We start from the raw sequence: 14,746 nt of genomic DNA, 5'->3' as shown, positions 1-14,746 counted from the left end.
ATCAAATCTCCCCAAATTCTTCTCTTCTGCAGACTAAACAATCCCAGTTCCCTCAAGCTCTCCTCATAGTCATATGCTCCAGCCCCCAAATCTTTTTGTTGCCCTCCATTGGACTCTTTCCAATTTTTCAATCTCTTGTAGCATGGGGCCCAAACTGGACACAGTACTCCAGATGAGGCCTCACCAATGCTGAAAAGAGGAGAATGATCACATCCCTCAATCTGCTGACAATCCTCCTACTTATACAGCCAAAATGCGTAGCCTTCTTGGCAACAAGGGCCACTGGTGACTCATATCCAGCTTCTTGTCCACTGTAACCCCTAGGTCCTTTTCTGCAGAACTGCTGCCTAGCTACTCAGTCCCTAGTCTGTAGCAGTGCATGGTCTTCCATCCTAAGTGCAGGACTCGTGCACTTGTCCTTGTTGAACCCTCCAGATTCTTTTGGCCAATTGTTAATTTGTCTAGGTCCCTCTGTATCCTATCCCTACCCTCCCAGCATATCTACCACTCCTCTCTGTTTTGTTGTCTGCAATGTGCTGAGGGGTGCAGTCCATACCCACCTCCAGATCATTAATTAAGAAAAAGCAACAAGAATCCTGTGGCACCTTATAGACTAACAGACGTTTTGGAGCATGAGCTTTCGTGGGTGAACATGCATCTGACGAAGTGGGTGTTCACCCACGAAAGCTCATGCTCCAAAACGTCTGTTAGTCTATAAGGTGCCACAGGATTCTTTGTTGCTTTTACAGATCCAGACTAACACGGCTACCCCTCTGATACTTAATTAAGATATTGAACAAAACTGGCTCCAGGGCCGACCCTTGGGGCACTCCACTTGATACTGGCTGCCAACAAGACAAGAGGAGCCACTGATCACCTGCTGATATCCTGTGCTATTGGAAAAAAAGAACAAACCCTGAGCACCAATAAAATTAAAGTAGGTATATAGAAGAACAATTCCTCTAGCCAAAAAATGTGAAACTAAATACACGTAGAAGAAAGCTCCGTAGGTTAATTATATAAGTAGAATTCACAACAGAATTTAAGAAACTCTTACTGATCTAAAATACAGATTATAAACTAGAACAGGAATTAATACTAGGAAACAAACTCACCAGCTGCGGTGAATAATCCCACAAAAATGTTCATTTTTCTGCCTCCCACCATGGCAAGCTCGCTTCGGTTTGCATTCTTCTCCTCCTTTTTGGTTTTCCAAGCAGCCCAAATCCCAGTTGCCAACGTTATCGCATAGAACACAATTGTGGCTACCAGACCGGGGATGTTTAAAGCCATTTTCTGCAAAAGGTTGTATTGTAAAATAATTCTGATCACCAGGACTAAAGCGAAGCACCTCATAGAAGATTAAGAGTCTTATGATTGGAAAAGCATTAAGGGTTTTTGTTTTGTTTTTTATATACAAATGCCCTATTGTGGTGAATTAGCTCACTTTGAATTCCTGCTGAATTGTAAGAACCCAGAGGAAGAAATAACAGTGGCCTCCCAAGGTGATAGGAATGATTACATGATCCCAAAGCTGACATGCACTCAGCATGCCCCAGACTGGCACCAAGAGGAACATGCTCTTTCCCTTCAGACTTTCATCCTCTTTTCAGACTCCGCCCTCAGTGAAGAAATAGCCAGTCCTGCATCAGTAGATAAGTCAAGGAGAAGAGACATTTCTTGGATAAGGGCTAAATCCTGCTGTTATTAAAGTCAGTGGGAGCTTTGCTAGTGACTTAAATGACAGCAGAATCCAGCCCCACATCAGCTGGGACACGACACAGACTATGAAATATGCACAGAATGAATACAAAATAAGACATCAAAGAATTTACAAATGAATGTGGTACTTGAGTAAAATACCAGACTGAGGGCCTGATCCAAGGGACATAGACATCAATGGGAGTCTTTGCAATGATCTCAGTGAGCTTTGTATCAAGTCTTCAGAACCTGGGGGACTCCAGTCCTCTGTCCCCAGAAGAGATATAGCAAGGCAAGTTTTCCCCAGACTGCACTGCCAATGTGCTTGTCCTGAGCAGAAGGGATCAGACTGTCCTTCCAAAGTCTGTCTTTTTAATTGTCACTAGGGATTAAATGTTTGTGGAGGCAAAAAGTCAGTTTAAATCCACTTTGAAATCTGAACGCATATTCTCTGACAATTTCCCCATCCTATTTCCAGCTCTATTTGTGAAGAATCTAACCATTTTTTTTTTGGTGAATGGTTTCCCCCACATGTAATTAAACATTGTATTGCTTTCAAGGGCTAGTCTATGTAATATAAAATAATAGAAGATAGATGGTTTAAAGCTAAAGATAAGCCTTTGTCCTTAGGTATAGAACAGAAAACTTGGCTGGCACAAGTGACTGTCCTAGTCAGTAAGGGGGTGAGATTTTTCAAAAGCACCTAAATCACTTAGATGTATAAGTCCTACTGACTTTCAATAGGACTTGTGCTCCTAAGTCACTTAGGCTCCTAAATTCCACTGATGTTCACTTTCAGATCAGCCTGAATATTCAGAGTAGTAATAGACTCGATAGCATTCATCACCATACAAATTTTGACAGGTTTCCATGCCCCTTTTAGGGCTTATGTCCTGCCTTCCCACCTCCTGTTTCCATTGGCGCGAAAGTGTGGCGCCATCGGCCATTTTGAAAAAATGTGTGTGTGTATGTGTTTGACGAGGGGAAGTGTTGTGTGTGTTTGTGCTTGTGTACATGGAGAGAAAAAGATTGAAAGAAGGGTATGAGAGAGTGTAAAGAGGAAAAAAGAGAGTCTGAGTAAGGTTTAGAGGAAAAAAAGGAAATTTGAAGGAAGAGAGGTAAGTTATTGAAGAAAAGAGGCTGGTTATGAAAGAATAGAAAGATTTTTGTTTTTAAAGGGTTAGTTAGTTTGAAAGAAGAGAGATTTTTAGTGAGTTTGAGTAAGGAGAGATGATGGTAAAGGCTTAGTTTGATAGGCAAGTAAAGAATAGAAAATTTTGAGATAAATGTAAAAGGTGTATTAAATATCAGGGTGGGTTAAGAGAAAAGCTAAATAATATTGAAAACTAGGTTTATAAAGGGAATTTACTAAGGCAAAACCTGTTTGGTAAGCACAGGATAAAAAATCATTGAAACTATTCAATACCAATGTAGGTTAAGAAAAAAGCATTTAAAAACATTAAAAGCTAGATTTAAAAAGGGAATTTACTACAGCGGAGCCTGTTTGGTAAGCACAGGGTAAAAATAGTGAATAAAAAAGCATTGAAACTATTCAATACCAGTGTAGATTAAAAAAAAAGAGCCCCCTTTGCAAAGGGCAAAGACAGACAGCACATGATGGAATCAAAAAAGGAGAGAGAGAGAAAATGACTGGCGCCGATGACCATTTTGAAAAAATGTGTGTGCCCATGTGTTTGACTAGGGGAAGTGTTGTGTATGTTTGTGCTTGTGTACATGGAGAGAAAAAGGTTGAAAGAAGAGTGTTAAGAGGAAAAAAGAAAGTTTGAGTAAGGTTTAGAGGAAAAAAAGGAAATCTGAAAGAAGAGAGGTATGTTATTGAAGAAAAGAGGCTGGTTATGAAAGAATAGAAAGATAGAACTTAAAAAAAAGGAAATATTTGTTTTTGAAGTGCTAGTTTAAGAAAAAAGTTAAATAATATTGAAAACTAGGTTGAAAAAGGGGAAAGGCAAAACGTGTTTGGGAGGCCCAGGGTAAAAAAGTGAATTAAAAGGCATTCAAACTATTGAATACCAATATAGGTTAAGAAAAAAGCATTAAAAAACATTAAAAACTAGTTTTAAAAGGGGAAATTTACTAAGGCAAAACCTGTTTAGTAAGCACATGGCCAAAAACTATAAAGGAGTACTAAGAAAAAAGCATTTAAAATGATTAAAAACTAGGTTTAAAAAGGGAATTGACTAAGACAAAGCCTGTTTAGTAAGCACAGGATAAAAAAGTGAATAGAAAAGCATTCAGAATCAGGGTCGGTTAAAAGAAAGAACAAGACAAGAAATGGGAAAAGAGAGCCCCTTTTGCAAAGGGCAAAGATAGCACATGGTTGAGTCAGAGAGAGAGAGAGAGAATTCTCACCTTTTACGTCTTTCTGTAGAATGAGGCGACTTTTCTGGTTCAGATCCTCTCAGACTTGTTATCATCGCCTTTGGATCGGCCCAGTCAGAGGTGGTTTTACAGCAGCGTCATAGAATTCATTTTCCTGAACCAATCCTAGAGTTCCAAGATTTTAAACAAGAGCCAACTCCCTCCTTCCCCCCTCCCCTCCCTTTTAACTGTTTTATTCTTATCTAAAGAAACAGACCCTCCAGCATTTTCCCGTCATGCCCTTTTACAGAGGGGTTTTTATACAAATTAAATCCATAAGCTTTTAGTAACACACCATTTTTTAAAGGTTTTCCCCTAGATTGTAAACTAACAGGGTTTTTTTTTTTTAGTAAAGACAATGTGAAGCTGCAGCAAAGCTCCTGTTAGCAAAGCAGCCTCTGTGAATCAGTGGATTACGGAGAAGGAGTTTGCTTTTTTACCTGCTTTTTAACAAACACAGGCTAAAGTTACATTAAGTTTTGCAAAGGGATAATGGCTTAAAAAGACAAACCTAAGACACATCCCTTTGATATTTGTCTTGTAATAAAAAAGAACAGGCAGAAGCACCCCAGGTTTTTAGTAACAGACAGTTTATAAACCTCTTATTTTGTAAACCACTGAATTAGAGAGAAGAAGAAGATTGCTTCTTTCCCCACTTTTTAACAAAGAGAGGTAAAAGACATGCCAAAATGAAGGCACAGTCCTTTGGTATAGGTGTTTTAATAAAAAAAGACCGTGCACAAACAGTCTAGGGTTATAAAAGTAATGTATAGTGACAAAAAAAAGTTTTTTACACTAGGTTTTAGACTAGCACTGCTTATTTTTTAGTAAAAACTGTGAAGCTGCAGCAGAGCCCTGCTCTGCTCTTATCTAAACAACCAGGACCCTGTAACAAAAGCTGAACAACATATACTATAAACCATTTTAAAACGTGTTTTTTGAAGTAATGTCTAAAACCCCCTCTTTTCAACATATTAAATAAACACATGAAATAACAAACCTACCTGAAGACACATTTCTTTATTTGTAGGGGTGTTTCAATTAAAAAAAAGAGCATGCAGAAGCATCCCAGACCTAAACCCACAAACCCTTACTAGACTAGCACTGTTTATTTTTTAGTATAAACTGTGAAGCTGCAGCAGAGCCCTGCTCTGCTCTTATCTAAACAACCAGGACCCTGTAACAAAAGCTGAACAACATATACTATAAACCTTTTAAAACGTGTTTTTTGAAGTAATGTCTGAAACCCCCTCTTTTTAACGTATTAAATAAACACATGAAATAATAAACCTACCTGAAGACACATTTCTTTATTTGTAGGGGTATTTCAATTAAAAAAAAGAGCATGCAGAAGCATCCCAGACCTAAACCTAAAAAACCCTTACTTAGGGAGGGATAGCAGATGATACTCTTAGCCAATAGTTTAGGGCTGTCATTGTAAGGAGGCTAATTAAACGGGTCTTATGAAGAGACATTATACGATTGGTGCTATGGGCCCTGAAGAAACAAACTCGCGGTTGTGGCAAACAGTGTTTGAGACGGGTCATGGGAGCGGGGAGACAGGGATAGCTCTAGGGGCAGAATTGGTGGACAAAGTGACAGGCCGAGAACCCCAATAGCGTTTTAGATGAAACCATCAAACTGACAGATAAATGTTTAATGCAAATTGTTGAACATCTTCGTTCAGCAAATTACAAAATCTTGCTCAGAAAAAACACTAACAGTTAGAGCATGTTTTGGGAACAAAACAGGCCGAGTTGCAAAAATAAAATGTCAGTTAAAAATAACTGTGTAAAGCGTGTTTGTATGGAGTTCCAGGGATGTGGGGTTTGTCAAAAGGAACAACAACAAAAGGTATATGAATGGCCTGTTCCTCAAAACAAAGGCCCAACCACCTCACCCAGCCCTAGTGTTTGTGCATAAGGATTATAGGCTCCCTATGAACCGTTGCAAAGCAGCCCCAGAACCCCTCTTAAATCATACCATCTTCCGCTTCGGCTGTACCTTTTCATTTTCCACCCCAAGGCCTCTGCATTAGGACTTAATCATAGCCCCTCTGATTTCAACAATGTCTTAGGTCTCGTCTACCGTTTCATATTATTTAATGCTGTCCGTCACCTAGGGTTACAGTTTGCATAAAAGTGTTTTATAAAAACAAAACAAAATATATTCTCTAAGGCCTTAGACAAAGTAATAATCAACAATATTGTAACTATTGCTCTGCAGTCCTTGCTGCAATGTATCTTTTAGCTTGTTGTTTTTAATATTTCTGATAGGCTGTAAGATGGGGGGAGATAATACCTCATAAAGTGGAAAAGTGCTTTCAAACAATAAACGCTTGCCCATGCTAAAGCATAACAACTTACACAGACAGGCTGCCTACAAACCTGTTTCACTAATAGAGTTATTAACATGCCCCCTAAAACTCAGGACAGCTTTCTTACCTGCATGGCCTGATCTCTGTGGTCCTGGCTTTTTTAAAAAAATGTTTGTCCTTGGTTTAGATTTTAAAAAACAGTTAAAAAAAGAAGTAAATAAGGGGAAGGGAGGCGGGGAGAGGAGAAAAGAGTGTGTGTGTGTGTGTGTGAGTGTATATAGAGCGGGAGTGAGGAAGGTAAAACTTTAAAAAGTAATCTTGGGTTGTTTTTTGTTGTTGTTGTTTTTTTATTAAAATACATATGCAAACTCCCCTCAATTTCCAGTTTTCATATTCTTACCCAGTTGTTGTTTTGGTACTTAAAAAACAGTATTTTTAAAAGAACAGGCTAGTATCTTAAGCCTTTTAGTTCACTACACTTCTACAAAATATCCCTAAGAGGGGCCTTGTTTTGTTATAGCTCAGGCAATACTGCTTTTTCATAATAAACTTTACAAAAACATAATGCTTCAAATATATGGGAAGGAAAATAAACTTCTCTCTGATCCACTGGATTACAAAATAAGGGGGAATATACAACTAGCTGTTACTAGGTTCTGTGGTTGTTCCACATCTGGCGTCTTTTCTGCATGCCCGTCTTTTTAATTAAAACACAATGTTTGTAAAAATGTTAAAAACAATAAAGTGGCTCTGTCTTTATATAGGCTTGGCCTTTAAAAGTGCTTATTCCTCTATAAAACTTAATATAACTTCACTTGTCATGTGTTTAAAAGGAGAACAGCAAAGATAAGCCAGCATTCTTGTCTCTGATCTACTGATTTTTACAGAGGCTGTTTTGCTGACTTGCTGCTCTTGCCTGCAAAGCCCGTGCTTCCTTACTAAAAATGACCAGTGCTAGCCTTTAAACCTAGGGAAAAATTTTATGAAACATGCTTTCTGTGTTTTTAAGCCTGGTTGTTTCTGCGGACTTGCATGTATTGAAACGCCTAATGCCTAAGGGCTAAATGAAGGTTATGGCGGTCTTCAGGTAGGCTGTCTTTTCAACTGTGTTTATCTTTGACCTTTCCGAGCCTTTTCACCTCTCTTTTGCGTAAAAAAGCAGGTTAAAGAAGCAATCCTCTTTCTCTCTGATCAATGGTTAACATAATAAGGGGTATATAAACCGTCTGTTACTAAAATCGGGGTTTTTTAAATCTGGGGTGCTTTTGCCTGCTCTTTTAACATTTTAATGAAACACTTATGCCCAAGGGGCCTAAATAAAAAGAAGTCTGTCTTCAGGTAGCCTGTATTTCAAAGAGAATCTTTCTTTTCTAATCACTACCTTCAAAAGGCTGTTTCACAGTGGTTCACACTAAAAAACCATTGGTTGAGGTTGGAGGGGGGGACTTTTTCTTAGTAAGGGTTTTATGTGGTTTAGGGTCTGGGATGCTTCTGCCTGCTCCTTTTTTTTAATTGAATGAAACACCCCTACAAATAAAGAAATGTGTTTTTCAGTTAGGTTTTGTTATTTTCATGTGTTTTATTTAATAACGTTAAAAAGAGAAAAGGGGTTTTTTTAGCACATTCACTTCAAAAAACACGTTTTGAAATGGTTTATAGCATATGTTAGTTCAGCTTTGTTTACAGGGTCCTGGTGTTTAGATATAAGAGCAGAGCAGGCTCTTGCTGCAGCTTCCACAGGTTTTTCTAAAAAAAATATAAGCAGTGCTAGTCTTTTTTTAAAAATAAACCTAGTAGGTAAAAAAAACGTTTTTTAAACTTTTTTTGTCACTATACATTACTTTTTATAACCCTAGATGTTGTGCACGGTCTTTTTTTATTAAAAACCTAACCAAAGGACTGTGCTCATTTGTGGCATGTCTTTTACCTCTCTTTGTTAAAAGTGGGAAGAAGCAATCTTCTTCTTCTTCTCTATTCAGTGGTTTAGCAAATAAGGTTTATAAACTGTCTGTTTAAAAAACTGGGGGTGCTTCTGCCTGTCTCTTTTTATACAAGACTATCAAAGGGATGATGTCTTAGGTTGTCTTTTTAAGCCATTTCCCTTTGCAAACTTAATGTACTTTAGCCTGTGTTTGTTAAAAGCAGGTAAAAAAGCAAACTCCTTCTCCGTAATCCACTTGATTCCAGAGCTGTTTGCTAACAGAGCTTTGCTGAGCTCACATTGTCTTACTAAAAAAAAACCTGTTAGTTTACAATCTAGGGGAAAAACTTTAAAAAATGGTGTGTTAACTAAAAGCTATGGATTAATTTGTATAAAACCCCTCTGTAAAAGGATGCGGAAATGCTGGAGGTCTGTTTCTTTAGTAAGAATAAACAGTTAAAGGGAGGGGAGGGGAAGGAGGGAGTTGCTCTTGTTTCAAAATCTTGGAACTCTAGGATTGTTCAGGAAATGAATTCTATGGCTGTTATAAACCACCTCTGACTGGGCCGATCCCAAGGCGATGATAACAAGTCTGAGAGGATCTGAACCAGAAAGTTGCCTCGTTCCCATAGAAGACGTAAAAGGTGAGAATCTCTCTCTCTCTCTCTGACTCAACCATATGCTGTTTATCTTTGCGTTTTGCAAAAGGGCTCTCTTTTCCTATTCTTGTCTTGTTCTTTCTTTTAACCGACCCCTGATTCTGAATGCTTTCTATTCACTTTTATCCTGGCTTAGCTAAACAGGCTTTGTCTTGTCATTCCTTTTTAAACCTAGTTTTTTAATCATTTAAATGCTTTTTCTCAGTACTCCTTTATAGTTTGGCCATGTGCTTTCTAAACAGTTTGCCTTAGTAAATTTCCCTTTTAAAACTAGTTTTAATGTTTTTAATGCTTTTTATCTTACCTATATGGTATTCAATAGTTTGTAATGCCTTTTAATTCACTTTTACCCTGGCTCCAAACACGTTTGCCTTTCCCTTTTTTCAACCTAGTTTCTCATATTATTTAACTTTTCTTAAACTAGCACTTCAAAACAAATATTTCCTTTTTTTAAGTTCTATTTCTATTCTTCATACCAGCCTCTTTCTTCAATAACTACTCTCTTCTTTCGATTTCCTTTTTTCCTCTAAACCTTACTCAAACTTTCTTTTTTCCTCTTAACACTCTCTCTTAACTTTTTCTCTCCATGTACACAAGCACAAACATACACACACTTCCCCTAGTCAAACACGATGGGCACACACATTTTTCAAAATGGTCATCGGCGCCAGTCATTTCTCTCTCTCTCCTTTTTGATTCCATCATGTGCTGTCTGTCTTTGCCTTTGCAAAGGGCTCTTTTTTTTTAATCTACACTGGTATTGAATAGTTTCAATGCTTTTTTATTCACTAATTGTTACCCTGTTCTGTGCTTACCAAACAGGCTCCGCTGTAGTAAATTCCCTTTTTAAATCTAGCTTTTAATGTTTTTAAATGCTTTTTTCTTAACCTACATTGGTATTGAATAGTTTCAATGATTTTTTATCCTGTGCTTACCAAACAGGTTTTGCCTTAGTAAATTCCCTTTATAAACCTAGTTTTCAATATTATTTAGCTTTTCTCTTAACCCACCCTGATATTTAATACACCTTTTACATTTATCTCAAAATTTTCTATTCTTTACTTGCCTATCAAACTAAGCCTTTACCATCATCTCTCCTTACTCAAACTCACTAAAAATCTCTCTTCTTTCAAACTAACTAACCCTTTAAAAACAAAAATCTTTCTATTCTTTCATAACCAGCCTCTTTTCTTCAATAACTTACCTCTCTTCCTTCAAATTTCCTTTTTTTCCTCTAAACCTTACTCAGACTCTCTTTTTTCCTCTTTACACTCTCTTACTCTTCTTTCAACCTTTTTCTCTCCATTTACCCAACCACCAACATACACAACACTTCCCCTAGTCAAACACATACACACACACATTTTTTCAAAATGGCCGATGGCGCCACACTTTCACGCCAATGGAAACAGGAGGTGGGAAGGTGGGACATAAGTCCTAAAAGGGGCATGGAAACCTGTCGAAATTTGTATGGTGATGAATGCTATCGAGTCTATTACTACTATTCAGTTTCAATGTAATGATCACCATGTCTCTTCCCTACACTAGTTAAAAACCTCGACATCCCAAAATATTAAATAATATTTCAAGAACTGTGCTATCATAGCAATAGAAAAATAAATATTAAAAAAGAGAGCCAGGAGTCTTGGTATTTTATACTGTTAAAAACATAATCTGTAATATCCCTGCCTCCTCCAAAATCTCTGAGTTGGGGTTTTAATTAACAGCTGAAAATTTAAATTCACTTTAATTAAAACCAGTTATAAATAAATTCATGTGTTTAAAATTCAAATCAGAAAATGATAGCCTTACTTTCTTAATTATGTTTGACATTTATAGAGCACCATTATCCCCAAGAGCTTTACTATTTATCTCATCTCTATAATCTATCACCATTGAAATGCAACTGGCTTGCAGTGGGAGAGAGGTGGAATTTGGTTAAAGCCAATAGATCCCACCCCACCACACCCACTTCTAGAAAGTGAGATACAAAATCTTTACTGTTTGTGCAAAGCTGATAGGATCTCAGATTTCAAAGTCTCCTAAGAAAACATCACACACAGTAATTCTGCCAGATTCTCTGTTTGGGCCTGATCCTGCATACTCTCACCCATGTGACTACTCTCACTGAGTTCAAAGAGACTGCTCACCTGAATAAATGGGGGAGACAGGGCAAGTCAGGTAGTAACTTTTATTGGACCAACTTCTATCGGTGAAAGAGACAAGCTTTCGAGTCTCACAGAGCTCTTCTTCAAGCCTGGGCTAATCAATAAAGGCTTTTAGGACTGGACCTTTATCCATGATACCTCAGAAAAGTGAGAGACCAAATTGATCATAGTGTAATTTGAACCTGTGATTCCATCAGTTGTCTTTCATCTCTGCATTTTTAGACCAATTGCATCAGCATGGTACCTGAGCAACTTAAGTGTTCACCTTTTCTTAATATGGAATCCAGAGTGAGTCCCTAAATCATTCTGCACCTCAGTTTCCCCATCTGTAAATGGGAATAGTAAAACTCACCACCTTCCACATGGGGGTGTTCTGGGGACTGATTAGTATCTGTACAGTGCTTTGAAAATGGGAAGTGTGATATAAGCATTAGAAAGTGTGGCAAATGATTGTATCTTTGTAATTTTACAGTAAGGTTGGGTCTTCATAAGTGGAAAACCCTCATTTCCTCTGCTTATACAATAGCCAGCAACATGAAATGCAAAAGTATGCTGAACTGACGTTTCAAGTCTGTCCTTGGGAAGTTATGACTATCCCAGTGTGATGTCATAAGTAGATTAAATGTTTTAAGGTCTGGACATCCTTTTAGAGAGGAATGGAGAAATAGCTCAGTGGTTTGAGCATTAGCCTGTTAAATCCACAGTTGTAAGTTCAATCCTTGAGGGGGCCACTTAGGGATCTGGGGCAAAAATCAGTATGTGGTCCTGCTAGTGAAGGCAGGGGGCTGGACTCAATGACCTTGCAAAGTCCCTTTCAGTTCTAGGAGATGGGTATACCTCTTATTATTATTATTTTTTCCCAAATAGGATATGGAAGTGGAACAGTAGCAAAAGAACAACTTGGTAGCAAATAATAGACATAATCATATTTTGTTACAATGCAGTCCACTTGCCTTTCAGCCAAATGTTCCACAGCATGGTCCAGTGAAATGGACACTGGCCCGGGAGCTGAGTTCTAGTCCTGTTTGTGTCATCACTTAGTTCTGTGACCACCACACCACTTAATCTCACTGTGCCCTGGATTCCCCATCTGTAAAACGCTGTTACTCAGCACTGTAAAATTAATGAATGTGAAGTGCTGTGTGTGTTCTGAATATTGGTGTAATCTGACATGGTACTTCCATGTTTGCTGTTCTCCCTACAACTATTATGGAACTGCAATGAGAACAAGCAGCTTTCTACTACAAGGCCAGCCTTTGTTCCACCTCCACATCACAGTGCTAGCATGCTAATGGTTCTTTCTACTCAGCCTATTACCCAAAGAGATGAGTGCTTATTCCAAGCAAATGTAGCCCTTTGTAGCCCGCGGCTGAATGCACAGCCCAAGAGTTGGTGTACAGTCTTATTCCCAACATCTTTTATACTGATTGGGGGAATAGTTAATGTCTCCAGAAGTGCTGTATATGTTTGCAGAGGGAGTTAAGACAAGAGTTGGTGGAGGAATCTGTGATGGAGCTTAGCCAGGACCATGATAAAGGAGAGGATATCCCAGTTTCGTAGGGGCACCGGGGTTATCATTAGCAACACATACTGGGACAAAACTCAGTTGCCACTGTTGAGTTAATTTTGGTGGAGTAAATGGGCCCAGAGAGTCAAAGATGTTAACATGACCGTGTCACTGTACAGCACTAAACAGTTAAAGTTTAGGGTTTTGAGTACAGAGATTTTGGCCTGTTAGTTCTATGGTGAATACCTCATTAAAATCTTTATTACCTCATTACATATACAGAAAAAGAAGAAAAAACAGCAAAAGCATTTTAAAGGTAAAATGTTAAGTCAGGCTTTCATTTTAACAATACCCTTTATTGCTTTTCCCTGTGGTTGTAGAGACTGTTATCATAAACATAATTCCTAATTCTGAACCTTAGAGTCCAAAATGTGGGTGCCTGCATGAAACCTCCAAGCTTAATTACCAGCTTGGATCTTATAGCTCTGCAACCAGCCAAAAATTTCCAGTGTTTGGCTCACTCTGGTCTCCCCAAAACCTTCCCTGGGGGGACCCCAAGACTCAGATGCCCTGAGTCTTACCACAAAGGGAAATAACCCCCCTCCCCTCGTCTTCTCTTTACTTCCTCCCCAGGCTTCCCCTCCGTGGGTTATCCTGGAAGATTACTGTACTTAAACTCCTTGAATTACAAAACAGAGAGGGCAATTTACCTTCCCCCCTCCTTCTTTTTCCCCCTCCCAGTCTTTCCCTGAGAGAGACCGTAATCCTGGCACAGGGATGTCTGTCCCCTAGAGCCTCACTTAGAAAAGAAAATCCAACAGGTTTTAAAAAGAAAAGCTTTATATAAAAAGAAAGAAAAGACATAAAAATGCTCTCTGTATCAAGATAACAATATACAGGGTCAATTGCTTAAAAGAAAAATATGAATAAACAGCCTTATTCAAAAAGAAATACAATTTAAACATTCCAGCAACTACACACATGTAAATACAAAAAAACAATAAAAGCCTATTGTTTTTCTACCTTTGTACTCACAACTTGGAAACTGAAGATTAGAAGCTTGAAGATAGAAAGATCCCTCTCATAGCCGAGAGACAGACAAAAGACACACACAAAGGGACACACACCCAAACATTCCCTCCCTGAGCTTTTAAAAATCCGGTTTCCTGATTGGTCCTCTGGTCAGGTGTTTGGTTCCCTTTGTTAACCCTTTACAGGTAAAAGAAACATTAACCCTTAGCTATCTGTTTATGACAACTGTATATAAGGAAACCACCATTTGACAGTACATTCAAGGGTGCTTAAGGTGGTAATAACTATCCTTTCTGGAAGGAAAAGAGAAAAAGTTAATTGAGATAGGCTGGAGCTGTTGTTAAGTCTGATCCTGCTTCCTTTAAGACAAACGCACATAAAAGGCAGGGGAATATAGGCGCCAACTCTGTGGGTGCTCCAGGGCTGGGGCACCCACAGAAAAAAATTAGTGGGTGCTCAGCACTCACTGGCATCCAGCTCCCCCCAGCACCTCTCGCCCAATGGCTGCCCCACAAATCAACTCCTCCCCATTCCTGCCCTCTGCAATCAGCTGTTCAGCGGCATGCAGGAGGCACTGGGGGGAGAAGGAGGAGCAGGGATGGGGTGCGCTTGGAGGAGGGATCAGAACTGAGTGGGAAGGGGCGAGGGCAGAGGGGAGTGGGAAGAGGCAGAGTAGAGCGGGAGCTTCGGGGGTGGAGTGGGGGTGGGGACTGGGGCTGAGCTGGGGTTGAGCACCCCTGGGGAAAGGAGAAAGCTGACGCTTATGCAGGGGAGAGAAAAGAACACTAAAGATAGAAGATGCCCTTCCACCTTTGGTGCTGACTTGTAGTTCTAAATTGTAACCTCAGGGTGGAGAAACCTGGGCACATCATGTGGTCTTTTCAGACACCCCAAGACCTGACAAACTTGCATTAGGCTGTCAAATATGGTGCTTTTAGCTGCCTCTCTGGTCATGGGCTCACAGGAGTGTTGCAAAAGATGGAGTTGTCTTGGCTGGCTAAGCCAGACTGTGGCAGGAACCCAAGTCTCACATTCCAGGTGGTATTCAGGACTTAGCCAAAA

The 14,746-nt window shown here is 39.1% G+C and overlaps 1 protein-coding gene across 6 annotated transcripts in view; it reads right to left on the bottom strand.

The window, feature by feature from the left end:
• The window catches only part of LOC116822613 (high-affinity choline transporter 1-like), a 45,825-nt gene extending 39,144 nt beyond the window's left edge, over positions 1 to 6,681 (bottom strand). Inside the window, exons 1-3 of one of the 6 annotated variants that reach the window (XM_032776630.2) lie at positions 6,525 to 6,681; positions 4,072 to 4,206; positions 1,116 to 1,296 (exon numbers count right to left, since the gene is read on the bottom strand). In XM_032776630.2, the coding sequence (XP_032632521.1) occupies positions 1,116 to 1,293 (178 nt within the window). In that variant the 5' untranslated portion in view covers positions 1,294 to 1,296; positions 4,072 to 4,206; positions 6,525 to 6,681. Of the gene's footprint in view, positions 1 to 1,115; positions 1,297 to 1,863; positions 2,084 to 4,071; positions 6,290 to 6,524 lie in introns of those variants that run through there. The other 5 variants (XM_032776628.2, XM_032776631.2, XM_075061727.1 and 2 more) reach the window with 5 other exon arrangements.
• Between the last annotated feature and the right edge of the window lie 8,065 nt (positions 6,682 to 14,746).

Source organism: Chelonoidis abingdonii, chromosome 1 (genome assembly GCF_003597395.2).
Source record: "Chelonoidis abingdonii isolate Lonesome George chromosome 1, CheloAbing_2.0, whole genome shotgun sequence".
NCBI classification, from domain to species: domain Eukaryota; kingdom Metazoa; phylum Chordata; order Testudines; family Testudinidae; genus Chelonoidis; species Chelonoidis abingdonii.
Note: the sequence above shows the minus strand (reverse complement) of the source record. Positions and strands in the feature narration are given on the sequence as shown.